The 14,861-nt window shown below is 41.7% G+C and overlaps 1 protein-coding gene across 1 annotated transcript; it reads left to right on the top strand.

Moving 5' to 3' along the window:
- The first annotated feature begins 390 nt into the window (after nucleotides 1–390).
- On the top strand, nucleotides 391–1,742 carry LOC137071661 (uncharacterized protein C14orf93-like). The gene is made up of 5 exons (XM_067439843.1): nucleotides 391–709; nucleotides 854–915; nucleotides 1,008–1,105; nucleotides 1,193–1,311; nucleotides 1,434–1,742. Exons 1-5 carry the CDS (start codon nucleotides 425–427, stop codon nucleotides 1,740–1,742), a joined length of 873 nt encoding a protein of 290 aa, XP_067295944.1. The 5' UTR covers nucleotides 391–424.
- Nucleotides 1,743–14,861: the final 13,119 nt, after the last annotated feature.

Below are 14,861 nucleotides of genomic sequence, written 5' to 3'. Positions count from 1 at the left end.
GGTCAAAATACTGTGTATGAGAGAGTTCAGTGTCGCAATGCTCACAGAGGCGCCGAGGTCTTTTCTTCAATCTTGGGACATCCATCTTTCAACTGACAGCACACTTTGTTTACATCACAGAGCTTGCACAGCGTGCTTTATATCATACATGCGAGCTCGTCTCGCGAGTTATTCCGTCATGCCCATGACCTCGCACGTGATTGGACGAGGGCTAGAAGGCGCGTCGGGCTCCTCCAATCACACGTGAGTTCAAATGTGAGGTAAAGAACTCACATTTGATTGGAGGAGCCCGACGTGCCTTCTAGCCCCCGTCCAATCACGTGCGAGGTCATGGGCATAACTCGCAAGTATAAACAGACGTTTTTACTCGCGTGCTCAGACCTTTTCCTCCATTTCCTGTGTTTTTGCTGCTTTGTGATCTACTATGGCTGGACGGCGTCTCCCCTTCAACTCTCCTTCAACTCCTCTGCATGGACGCGATGAACCCCTTTCATCCAGTCCTCAGACCAGCGAGAAGAAACTGCTGAATGCTATCAGTGGGATGTCTCGTCAGCTTACGCAGTTTGCTGCCGTTGTAAACGAGCAGTTCGCTTTAGTAAACTCCAGGTTGCTGGCCATAGAAGAGAGGTTGCTTGCTTTGGATTTGAAAAACTGTGCGGAAGAAACTAACTCTAAGAAGAGAAGACGGGTGCACAATCCTAAGATTGCGGTAAGACTGCTATCTAAGCTAAAAGTAGCCTAAAACCAAAGCTTTTTAAGTAGCACAAGCTAAAATTAGCATTGTAAAAGACCAATTGTAAGTTGCTTTATAACAGTTTTTTTTTGTTTCTTTTTTTGGTCATGTAATTTACAGGAAGCAGTACGCCGTCTTCACAACTCGGAGACAAATTGTAGGCGCTACGAACCGGAGCAAGGGTAAGATTCAAATCATATGCTTTCATTCTCCCGCATAAGGAAATAGATCCGTTAAAAGATACCGATTTTAACCGTACACTTTGTTTTCACAGACTAACCTCGCCTCATAACGAGGCCGTGACCTCATATTTGCTCGGCGCTATGTCTGCAAGTCCAGATTTACATGATGCTGATAATGATGACATTGTGTGTAAGTAACTTTTACTATTTTCTCCTTTATTGTTTAAGTTCTTTTACACATTTTTTTAAATTCATATCACTCTCATTTGTTTTCCAGCTGCATGTAAGACATATTACGAGACAGTACGAAGGAGCTTCAGGTACAAACATGCAGATCTTGCATCGCAGGCAGAAGCTGTGAAGAGTTTAGCTCGGAGTCGATCGAGAAGAAAAAGGGTAAGATTTATTAGATTAGATCAGTTTTTGATCAATGTGACTATTTTTCTGGTACATTAGAGATGTGTTGAGCCCATATGTGATTGCGCATTGCTGATTGTCTGTATTGGTTGTTTTTACAGCTGCTAGAAGCAAGACAGAGCGTGCTAGCTGAGGATGAGGTGGGCCTTTGGAAGTGCGCTACCATAGACCTGATGTCGGATGAGGAAGACGGCATCGTTGGCGGGGTGTCTGGATGGATTGTGCGACCTCCATCCTTTCGCAGCCAGGAGCTCACCGAGCTCTGTGCCACGCTGCAGTCAAGACTCGAGGCGATTCCTAAGTACAGGGCAACGCACCACAGACGTCTGAAAAGTGGACTGAGTTCAGACAGAATGCCACTACTTGCCTACAGCTCTGAAGCGGAAAACAGAGACTTCACGGAGCTGTAGGATTTTGGGCTTCTTGTGAGCTTCCCATTTGTTGTGTGGGCAGATCTCATGTTTTGTATTTGGTTGTGTGTTTGTGTTTGTTTGTTTGTTCTAATAAAGCTCTTTCTTTGAATAAACTGCATGTCCCTGGCAAATTTTCCTTTCCTCAATACATGAATGTCCTTGGTGGTAATAAGTGTAGTCCATAGGATAATGACAAGACTACACAACATAATATCATATCACATGAATATGAATATATAAAATTAAATAATAATATGCAAATAATTATTTATATATATAATTAAATATAAAACATGCAAATAATTATATATATAATATATGTAAAATTATTATAATTTTGGGGTTTAAATTTATTGATGACCCAGGTTGACCAATAGTAACTGATCTACCAACCAATCATGAGTGATTTTTCTTGTTTCAATGTAGTAGTTTCAACCAATACTGAGTGAGGAAATTCAAGCCATTCTGGCAAGGCGCCGCCCAGAGCTGCTATTCATATGCTAATTAGAGCCATTAGCGCCGGCGCCAGCTGCCTCCGCGAGCTCCACATACGTCATGGTTCGTTTCCGTCAATATGTGGCACAGACGAACGCGGCGTTCACAGGCTGTAAATTGTCGTTAATTGTCGTTAATCAGGGAGATTTCCGGCCGTTTACGGGGACGAAAATCCCACTTTTCATGCAGTGAGAGGAAAGAGACCCCCAGAGAAAAAGAGAGAAGACCGTCAGAGCAAGAAGACCCAGAGAAAAGACCTCGAGCAACAGTTGCAATCTTCTTTTATACATCCCTTGACCATGTGACTGAAACCCTGAGACATTCAAACTGACCAGTCAGACCAGACTTCCCCCACTGTACTACAGGTGTGGCACCATTTGGCCTACAGGCCCTCAACATCTCTTTGTCTTTAGGAATCCCAAACAGTCTCACTGATAAGAGAGAGGGGGGTGGAACACAGTAAAACAAATGTCTTTGTTCAAAGAGGAATATCAAAATATCTTTGATTATTTTGGATTCTTTCACATTCCTGACTTTGTCGTAAGGTACTTCTCGAATAATGGTTATGGTAGGACATGATGTGTCTTGTGTGGTTTGAGGGAAATAATAATCCACCTCAGCATCAGGGTCCTGGACTGATTCTTCATTAGGATAATGAAACTCATTCTCCAACAATGTTTCTTTTGGGCAAGAGATTTCCTCTCTCTCCTCTTTGTCACTTTCATCAGTGGGATTGGTGGAAGTCAAGAATCCACAGGGCAAAAGCAAATCTCGATGAAGTGTTTTTTCTGGACCATTTGTCGTAAGAGGTTTTACTACAAAAACAGGAGACTCGTTTATCTGTTTGACCACTTGATAAATCGTGTTGCTCCATCGATCAGCAATCTTATGTTTACCTCTTATTCCCACGTTTTTGACAAGAACACGGTCCCCAACGTGCAAGGTAGACTCTCTCACCCTCAGATTATACCTTTGTTTGTTACGAAGAGCTGTCTTCCTGCTGTGTTCAACGGCAATTTGGTAACTCTCTTGTAAACACTCTTGCAGCTTTTTGACATACTCCGTGTGAGTGACTTTCTTCCCTCCTTCTGGTTTGATACCAAAAGCCACGTCTATGGGAAGACTTGGCTGTCTTCCAAACATTAACTGATAAGGAGAGAAACCAGTTGTATCATTTTTGGTACAGTTGTAGGCATGTACCAGAGGTTGAACATGGTCACGCCATCTCACTTTCTCTTCTTCTTGGAGAGTACCAAGCATTTGAAGAAGTGTGCGGTTAAATCTTTCTACGGGATTCCCGCGCGGGTGATAAGGAGTTGTTCGAGTCTTCTTTATCCCTAGCAGGAGACAAAGATCCTTAATCACCGCAGACTCAAAGTCACGACCTTGGTCGCTGTGTAACCGTTCTGGAATCCCGTAATGCACAAAGAAGCTATTCCACAGAGTTTTGGCAACTGTCTTTGCCCTCTGATCAGCTGTAGGGACTGCCACTGCGTATTTAGTAAAATGGTCCGTGATAACTAGGATGTTCTTGGTACCTCTGCCATCTGGTTCTAGAGAGAGATAGTCCATACAGACTAATTCTAGAGGCCTGCTGGTTTCTATATTGACCAAAGGAAATGCTCTTTCGGCCTTAGCCTTCCTCCTGATGCACCTCTCGCAAGTATTGACTTTGCGTTCAACATCTAAGAGCATCCTCGGCCAGTAAAAGCGTGTGCGGACCAGATCTAAAGTCCGCTCCCCTCCCATGTGACCTACTGAGTCATGCAGGGCTTCCAGCGCAACTTCCTGGAACTTCTGAGGAAGCACAAGTTGATAGGACAAATTCCCTTGGTTCATACGCTTTCTGTATAGTACTCCATCTATGAACATAAATTGGTCCATCACTCTGAGCATCAGCTGAACTTCTCGGGTCTCATGACATCTGACACGGTATGAGAGTCGCTTACCAGTATTCAGGAGTTCAATCTCTACTTATTGTGGGATCCCTGGACTGTTCTGCAATCCACTCTTGCGGTGACATTCTGGGGAGAGTGCTTGACCCAGGAATTAAATCTGCCTGCAAGAACTCTGCTGGAATGGCATCAGCATTCATGGCCAAACATTCCAAAGCAGCAGGTGAATAAAATTCATCTCCTCCTGCCTCAAGCTCACACAATTGATGCTTCTGGCAAATGGCTTTTACTGCTTCATTATTAAACGAGGTTACATTTCCTTCTTTCATGAACTGGGAAATAAATTGATGGATACGGTCATCCTCCATTTTAGAACTGAAATCCATGTCTGGTTGGGCGTGCGGCCGCCGGGACAGAGCATCGGCGTCTTGATTTTTCTTCCCGGCCCGGTACTGAAGGCTGAAATTGAAATTTGATAAGGATGCTAGCCAACGGTGTCCAGCAGCGTCAAGCTTTGCGGATGTTAAAATATACGTCAGCGGGTTATTGTCTGTCATGACGACGAACTCTGCTCCATACAGATAGTCATATAATTTATCTGTTATCGCCCACTTCAATGCTAAAAATTCCAGCTTGTGTGTGGGATAACGTTTCTCACAATTTGATAACCCTTTGCTGGCAAATGCAATAACCCTGAGATGGCCGTCTTGCTCTTGGTATAAGGCAGCACCCAGGCCATGCAGGCTGGCATCTGTGTGGAGGATATACTGCAACTTTGGGTTTGCAAAACCCAACACTGGGGCTGTGGTGAGTTTTTTAATTAATGTCTGAAAGGAAACATCACACTCGGGTGTCCATCTACTGCCAAAAGGCTTCCTAAAGTCAGCATTGGATAGAAGTTTAAACCCCTTCTTCTTCCGGGGTGGACAGTAACCAGCGGTAAGGGCATTTAAGGGCTTTGCGATCTTCGAGTAGTCCCTGACAAACCTCCGATAATACCCAGTGAATCCTAGGAAGGATTTTAGCTCACTGATGTTGGTGGGTTTCGGCCAGGTGGTAAGTGCCGAGATTTTATCGGGGTCAGTCTCCACACCATTCTCTGAAACAATGTGTCCAAGGTACTTTACGGACTTCATGAAGAACCGACATTTGTCTGGGGACAACTTTAGGCCAAACTCTTTCAATCTGTTTAAGACCTTCATGAGGCGTTCCTCGTGTTCCTCTAGACTACTTGAAAAGACGATTAAGTCATCAAGGAAAACAAGTACTTCTTTTAGATGCAGGCTGCCCACACATTTCTCCATAACACGCTGGAAGGTGCTAGGTGCATTCGTCACCCCCTGTGGCATCCTGTTAAACTCCCAGAATCCCATCGGTGTCACAAACGCTGTTTTGTATTTGTCCTCCTCTTCAACCTCAACTTGATAGTACCCCGATTTCAAGTCCATAACAGAAAACCATTTAGATCCTGTTAAGGCGGAGAACGTCTCTTCAATGTTGGGCAGTGCATAGGCGTCCTTTATTGTTTGATTGTTCAACTTCCTGTAATCTATGCAGAGTCGAATGGAACCATTCTTCTTTTTTACAACAACTATGGGTGAAGCGAATGGACTTTCGGACTCCCGAATGATCTTTGCATCCTTGAGTTCCTGAAGGTGAAGTCTAACAGCCTCATGATCAGAAGGGTGGATAGGCCTTACCCTTTGTTTAAAAGGGCTTGGGTCAGAGAGGCGAATTCTGTGCTTAACTGCCGTGGTATGTCCGTAATCGAGATCATTTATAGCAAAAACTTCAGGAATGGAATTTAGTTTTTTTGCAATTCTGTCTCTCCATTCTTCAGAGAGAGGTGAGCCGGTGAAATCAAAAGTGATCTTGTTATCATGACAGGTAGAACACATGGTGTTGCAGTGAACTACGGCGGAGGGAGGAAGCATTTGGGGCTCATTCTCCTCAATAGAGGTATCCTTTAGCAAAGACAGAGCAGATGGAACGTAAAGCTCAGCTAAGCAACATTTCTTTGGAAGGGTGATTTCATGAGCGGTTCCATTCTGAAGAAGGATAGGAACTTTGAATGATGTTCTTCTGGGGCTTGTGAGGACATAACTACAAAGAAGCAAACCACCAGGAAGACTGGAGTGAGCGCATGGCTCCACCACAAGGGGAGAATTTCCAGCTGTAGACACACCTCTTACATATCCATCCAGGACTATCTTCTGACCAGCAGGTATTCTGACATTCTTTTTCCCTTTCAACTTGACCTGGCCCACTTTGCCATTTTGTTGCTCAATGGTGTATCTGCGCAACAGGTTCTGGACTAGAGGTGAGTGTGGACATCGACTGTTGAGAAAAGCACGACCATTACTGTTTGTGACACAAGACTTGAACAAACTATCTAGGGTGTTAGTGCCAATAAGTACTGGGATTTCAAGATTGAACTTGAAGTCGGGAATGACCAGTGCTAGAGTGGTGACCGCTTCAGCTTTTCCAGTGATATATTCAGGGAAACGCATGCTCACTTCAATATAGCCCAAATAGGGCACAGTCTGACCTCCAGCTCCTTCGAATTCAATGAGATTGTCCAGGGAGAGAATTGAATGGGATGACAAGTGAGCATCATAGAATGACTTGGACACAGTTGTCACCTGTGACCCTGAATCGAGAAGGGAGACGCAGGGGTTCCCTTCAATGACAATTTCAGCAGTGCATCTGGGACCTATAATACTAGGACTTAGATCATTGTCATTTGATGAAACACGGGAATGGGCTTGACTCTTGATTCTTTCTTCAGTTAATCCATTGGGACAATTCTTTCTGCAAAGGGCCCCAGTATGTCCCATTACTGAAACCCGACTCGGTTTAACGGCATTCCGTTTCTCTTTGTCCAGTTTGGTCTACTAGGGCTTTGTTAATGGAGCCTTCACATAGTCTGGCTACATGGCCATCTTCTCCACATCTAAAGCAGAACCATGGCTTTGGAGGTTTACTTGTTACTTGCTGGACATTTAGCTCTCCTTTAGCTGGCATGACTTTTGGGCTTTCTGCTAACTTAGGCTCACGTCCTTCTTTCTTTTTAGACTTGGATGTCAACTGCATTTGCAGGTCGGCCACTTGCTTTCTCAATGCCTCAGTCTCAGACAGGCAAGCTTGCAACACACCAGGGTCGCCATAAGCAGAGACATCAGTAGCAAACTGTGCATGACTCATAACCTTATGCTTTGAACCACCTATGTGTCGCTGGATCCTATCAAGTTTTGCAGCTCTTCTGTCTTCTTCAGTTCTGAGCAATAACAGCAACTCAGCAAAGTCAGGTGGTGTCTTTGTTTTAGACTCAAGCTGAAGAGTAAGTATCAGGGAATGATCCCAACACCCACGCTGGAATTGTTTCAGTAAGTGGCGATTTGCGGAGGACTGTTTTACTCCCTCCCGCCTGACAGCAGTGCTAAGGATGGTCTGCAGTCTCTGCAAGTAGTCAGAAGCCTTTTCACCAGTGTCCTGGTGAGTGTTTAAGAACCTGGCAAAGATTTCATCGCCATCCTCCACCAGCCCATAAGCAGAATCAAGAAGTTTCACATAATCACGTGGAGGGGCAGTGGAACCAAGTTGCTTGACCACATCTGAGGCCGGTGGTAAGAGACTTTCAAGGATCCTCCTCCGCTGAACATCTGGAGGGAGAGAATCTTGTAGCAACAGGTCAACATGGAGGCACCATGTGTCAAAATCGGTTTCACCTGGGGGTTTGGGAACTTTGCCAGAGAAGGAACGCAGCCATTTTGAATGCGCTTGTACTGCAGAAGCCTCATTTTTAATGACATGTTCAACGACTTTGCGTTGCACCTCAGGTGGGTTTAATTCATCGGAAGTAAGTGAATTCAATGCAGACTTTGGAGTCTTTCTCCTCCCTACTGGGTCAGATTTTCTCTCTGAATTAGGCATGATAGCCTTCATATTTGATCTTTTAGACTGCAATTTCGTTTTGTGTCTTTGCAGGATGGATGTGCTCTGGTCAGAAGATGTCGCATCTGAACCACTCTCATCACTACTGGTCGCACTTGCATCTAGTGAAGGATGTTCAGCTTGGGCATGTGACTGCTTAAGTGGGGCTAACACTTTGACACTATCTACATGCCAGATAACTGTGGGGTCTCGCACATTTTTAATCTCCAGAGGGAAATCAGGCTCCATGAGTGCAACAGGAGTGTGTGTATCGAACTCTACTACTGCAGTAGACTGCCCTGACTGTACTGTACTGGGGGCCACTCTCACTACTTTCACCACAACTCCATATTTTTCAAGAGTTTCGGCAATTTCATCATCAGTGTCTGTATCGGTAATGCCTAAAACACACACGGTACATTCTGCTTTGACATTGTAGCATTTCTCAATATCCGAATAACTAATTTTTTTCTTTCAAAACACTTTGCAAAATGTGTACAGGAAATGATTATAAAATAAAACTCTGTTCAATCAAATAACTTGTGCTCAGGCTGTAATTATCCTCCTGGCTGGCTCGCCACAAAAAGGGTTGATGTAACACGGCAACAGTTGTCAGCACAAAATTAAGTGTTACAATACTCAGAATATGCTTTAGAATAGGGCTAGGTTCGACTCTCAGGAGGATAAAAATGAATTTTAGGCCAAAAGGTGTGGAACAGCTAGCAGCCAGCACATTTATTGCACAGAAAACACAAAAAAAACAAGTGCCAGTGACCAGAATAATACTTTGTTGTATAGTCCCAGTACAATAATCAGAAATGGGAAAATTCCATTATTCAGTCTGGGTTGTGCGTAACTGGTCCAAGAAACAAATGAAACAAAATAGAAGAAATAAGAAGATTAAAAGAAAATGTCCGAAAGTTCTCCTGGGTTCTTCTCAAAGTCAGTGTGTAGTGTAAAAATGTATCTATAAGGCCTTTTTTTTCCTACTACCCGGGTAGTGTGTGTATAAAGTAACAGCTTAGCTGAAATCAAATGAATCCCTCGATGGAAACGGGTCCGAGTTGAATGTCCGCAGGTCCTTCACCGAATCACAGGGTCTGGCTCGCCATAGATCGCATAACTCACACAGTTGTCACAGGATGGAATCGGGCAACAAAAAAAAAAACAGTCTACACAGAACAAAACAACTCGGTTAACATCTCTTAATGTTCACAGTGTCGTCAACAATAAACTCCTTATGAGTAAATTTAAGTCGCAAAAGCATCACTCACATGCTTCACTCACACGTGCAGCTAAGCATATTACCATCAATACACGTGAGCATACAAAACTCACCAATAAATGTGTGTCCAACACACTGTTTAACTATCTGCATTTCAAAAACTCACTTTCATGTGTAAATCGTTTTTTTTTCTCCATATATATATACAAAAACATACTCAAAATTAATTTTACATGAAATGACTCAATAAATCTCCATTTGTAAAACAAAATTTCTTTCAATGAACATCATCTTTGAACTCTGACTGTTTTTTTCATTTATCATGACATATACAAATTTCTGAACATTAATCAGCGCATTCAGTAACATTTCCTTTAACACAGAAACTCACCAGTTCGCAGAAATAAAGTCTCTCAGTTAACATCAGTCGGAAATCCTTTTGAACCACAAACACACTGCAACGATTTATATGGAAAGTTCAAAGATCTCATATTAGAACGTAATATTTATGCAGTAATGATTTTATATTTATACATTTGAAATTCAGCGCTTGATCACCTCGTGCGTACCAGCAAAGAACGGTCTTCTTCTCTTAGTCTCTGGGTGTAAGCCAACCAACTCATATAGCGACCCCTTCAGGCAAACTATGGTACTACATAGAACTGTGTTAAATTCTAGGGGGTTACAGGTGCGCAACCTGTGAAGCATCATGTTTTGTAGTGCTCTTCACTTCTACAAGTCCAAACGGCGGTGACTCTGAAGGGTCATAGACCCTACCGTCTGGACTAGCCCCAAGATGTGGTGCTTCTGGGGGAATGACAAAAATCTGGATCTGCATTTCCCTCCCAGGAAGAGCAGGCCTCTCGAAAACGACTGGCAGTTAACCGTGGTTGATGTAACTGCGCCCACGCAGGACATTTGGACTGCTGCCTGGTCCCCTTCTCAATTTCACTTGCCATTTGTGGTGACACTTGCAATGACTGTAGGTGCAGCTGTTGGTGCAATGTTGGAACAAAGTCCAGGTTATAGAAATGATGCTGATCTAAAGGAAGAGCCGGGAATTCAGGAGCCAAATGGTGCAGGATAAGGTCACTGGATGTTTCTAGTGTAGGTGGACAATGGTATGATAGGGGGGATCCACGTGGAACAGGGCCAAATTTGGATGGCGTCAGCTCTATCTCAGACAAGCCATCTAACACAAGAGCAATGAGAGGCTGGGGTTGCACATCATGCATTTTGGCTCCAGCAGACATCAATTCAGGATTAGGAAATGGTCCTAAAGAAAGAAAAGATACAGTAAGTCAACATTTAATTCAACATTTTGATTTTCTAGTCAATTTAAAATAGACATAAGTTGTCTTCTGAGACCTGAGTATGCCTGGTACAATGTGGACCTAAGACCACTCTTGCCCACTGTTGTTGGCTTTCGCACCACCACATCACTCACAGGTTCTAGATGGATTCCCTAAAATTCAGAATAAAATATGATTGCTGTGTGTAGCCTGGCTCCACCCGCCTACGTACTTCCACTTAATTTTTATTTTCCTTCAGTACTATGAATGAAATGCACAAATGAAATGAAGTGAAGGGGTCTAATTAGGACCAGGCAGAGGTGTGTGTGTGTAGCAGTATTTCAATCATCCATCCTTAAAGGGATAGTTCTCCCAAAAATGAAAATAGTCATAATTTACTCACCCTCATGTTGTTCCAAACCTGTATAATATGGAGCCAGAATGGTGACTTTAAAATTTGGCATCACAAATTAAAATTGTCATTGAAAACAAAAGCAGAACTGAAAAAGGAAACATTGGCATTGAAACATTTGCATTGAAAACAGTTGTATTGGCATTGAAACAAGTATTGGCAATGAAAAAATAAAATAATTAAAATCTTACAATCTTATTCTTTTATTGTATTGGGATTTATTTGTATTTTTCAATGACAATCTTCAGATTTTTTCTTCATGTCACTCTTTTTCAGTGACAGATTTTTTTTACAATGTCAGTTTTTTTTCAATGTCACTGATTTTCAGTTTCAACTTTCTGTCACGGTTTTGGCGTGGAGAGGGGCGGGGTCTGAGGGGAGGGGTAAGTAGAGCGTAGTTTGCATATCATTTGCATATAGGTATACTGAAGCAGTAGGCCGAGCGTCACTTTACTGGAACCCGTCGTCAGCTCTGAAGCTTCTGGCATGACAAATGTCCAGTTTACCGGGAACTTCCAAGCCGCAAGTAAGTCTGTTTTTTTAATCTGCCATTTACATGTTTATTGGCAGATTTTAAAAAAAAAAACAGACTTACTTGCAGGCTAAAAATAAATAAATCCCAATATAATAAAATAATAAGATTGTAAGATTTTAATTATTTTATTTTTTTCATTGCCAATACTTGTTTCAATGCCAGTACAACTGTTTTCAATGCAAATGTTTCAATGCCAATGTTTCCTTTTTCAATTCTGCTTTTGTTTTCAATGACAATTTTAATTTGTGATGCCAAATTTTAAAGTCACCATTCTGGCTCCATAGTATGAGTTTCTTTGTTCTGTTGAACATAAAAATATATTTGGAAGAATGTTTGTAACAAAGCAAATAGAGCAACCATTGACTAACATTATTTATTATTATATATTATTTTTATTTTGTTTATTAATATTTTTCCCCTACTATGTTAGTGAATGGTTGTTCTATTTGCTTGGTAACAAACATTCTTCCAAATATCTTATTTTGTGTTCAGCAGAACAAAGAAACTCATAAAGGTTCGGAACAACTTGAGGGTGAATAAATTATGACACAATTTTCATTTTTGGGTGAACTATCCCTTTAAGTCATGTGAAAAAGAGTTGGCTAAATAAACAACCTTATCTTAAACCCACCTGTGTTCTCGGCCTATGCCATCGCTGTAAATCACTTGTGCAGGCCAGAGGTGGAGGAACAGTCTTCTCGCCAAGCTGCAAATAATGTGCAGTCTGAAATAGGAGGGCCACAATGTGGTTGCAGAAACCTTTTCCAGCTACGCAGCTGCAGGAATAGGCCATCAACTGTCAGCAGCAAGTGATATCTACTCACACACACACACACACACACACACACACACACACACACACACACACACACACACACACACACACACACACACACACATAGGGAAATGCTAATAAGAATTGTGTACATCAATGTTCATGACAGTACATCACTGTCAGGAGTAAATGGAAATAACTTTTTATGGAAAGAATTGAAATAGCAGTAGAGAGTTATAACTTATAGATGAGATGGAAGAGAAATAGTTCAGTCACAGCTCCTGCACATAATTGAGGGAGATTTCCCTCCTAGCCTAGTTTGTGAGGCTCCTCGTTTTTCCTCTGTGATGGGTAGCATCTAGCCCTCACAAAAATCTGCCCGTTTACTACATTTGATACTGACACGCAAACACACGGACATAAACACAGACATTGTCAGAGAAAAATGTTAACTGATGATGATGCCATTCGGGTAACATTATTGTCGCTAACATACACACAAGACGTTCACTTGGACAACCATAGACAGAACAAATTGATACCATAATGCCTAATTAAAAGCAGACTTTAATGTTTTAGTAATATAGTCTATGTCCTACTATACATACATAATGTCTAAGTGGACACGCAAATAATTTGTCACTCAGTAAAAGTTAACGTTAGCCAGATCGCTCTCTACTTACCTTGATAATTATGAACAAATTCCTCGTGGAAAAATTTGTATCCTTTATTAATTTTTTTATTTTTGGTGATGGAGTTTTCCTCCACGAGTCTTGAAACATCCGCAAATGTTATATTTGGCAGGTTAGTTAGTGCAGTTGTGTAAACTAGTCTCTGGTCCATTTTGCCGATTTTGCCGGGTGATGTATTACTTTGTTGACGCTTGACAGGAACTCCGCTTCCACAACGGTTACGTATTTCCGGTTTTTGTGAGAAAGGTCTATTGAACTGCCGGTATTTTGTGTGTGTGCAGAACTGTGCCACGATTCACACGAACAGTGTGAGAAACACGGACTTGAAGCGCTTTTGTATAGAAAAGTAAACTGCGTATTCGTTTTGGCCGATTGCAATGTATTTAGTTCAATAAAACCTGTAATGTAAGCGGTTATGGTTTTAGTTAATGATTTACCTCAGATATGAGCGAGTGAGCTTCAGTGCATCGCGCTCAGACTGCAGAGATGTGCTTGTGTAAAAATCAGGACGCAGTGAATAATTGATCAAAGTGCGGAGAAAAGTTGCGGTGATTGGTCAAAATTGCGAGTCGCACTGCATTTTCTGTAACGTCCGTGATAGTTCTGTCACAAAACGATACATATCCTCACACTTTTTAAGTGGGTATACGGAAATCCTTGTCCTTTCCTAGTGGGTAGGCCTATACGGCGACACGGATGACATCATTACACAGAATCGGTGGGAGAAAAACAGGACATTTTAAAAATGTTTTTTCTAGCCTGCCAAGAAAAAAACGGGAAAGGGTGGAAGGAAACTTGAAACTTCATTACATTTAGTAAATAATCCATTAAACAAGTTGCGATTTGAGGAGCGTAAACTAATATTTAACTTCAAGGACATGCCCATAATAAAGGACTTCTCATGAATACCCCCACTGGAACAGGTTTTCCCTGTAACTGAATATTACGCAACCCCAAAGTGAAACTCCGCCCATTCATTCATTCATTCCTTCATCCATATAGTGCCCCTTTGATGACATCACCTGGAATAACAGTGAGGACTCACGTCATGTGATTCTGGCAGCATAAATAGAGGATCAGAATCAATCTGAGAGACAGACTGCCTGAAAATACAGTTTATTTCAGCCAGACTTTGATCATCAGCACTGCAGCAATGTCAGAAATTTCATGTGGACAATGGAGCGAAGAGCAGCTTGTCGATTCAGAGCAGAGGTCATAAATCCTCTGCTTAATATCATTAATTCATCCTTGACATTAGGATATGTAGCCTACCGTAAACTTTTAAGTTGGCTATAGGCCTAATTAAACCACTTAAAAAAAACACAACTTGATCTTAAAAACCACTTCAGCTCTACTTGGGCAACTTATAAATGACTTACAACTGAACATTATTATAAAGTGTTACCCAATCTTGAATCAAAGGTCCAAACCATTTGTTAAAATTAAAGTTGTGGTACTTGACTGCTGTAGCAATGAATATAGACACAGTTTAGATGTTAGTAATTTGACCTGATGCACCACTCAGTTAATTTAAAGAAACAATAAAATAAAACCTGATAAGACTTTTACTGAGTGTAATTGAAAACAGTGCAGTGATTAAACCTAGCCATGGCTACACATGTTGACATGGTTTGACAGATATATTAAAGCAAAATCCCCATAAAAAAAGAAAACGGATAAAATCAAACTCTATACTACACCAAAGAAAACCCCAAAACCTATAGGCATGTATCGGCACACAAATCATTAGAGGATCATTGGCCATTTGAAACATCCTAAAATGTGAAATACACCAGTATAAAAACAATTGATTGCTTTTCCCTTTGTGTTCATTAAGTGATGCATTTTTTTAAAAAAGAACA

Source organism: Pseudorasbora parva, chromosome 3 (genome assembly GCF_024679245.1).
Source record: "Pseudorasbora parva isolate DD20220531a chromosome 3, ASM2467924v1, whole genome shotgun sequence".
Lineage (NCBI taxonomy): Eukaryota > Metazoa > Chordata > Actinopteri > Cypriniformes > Gobionidae > Pseudorasbora > Pseudorasbora parva.
The sequence above is the reverse complement of the archived record's forward strand: the minus strand, read 5'-3'. Positions and strand labels throughout refer to the sequence as shown.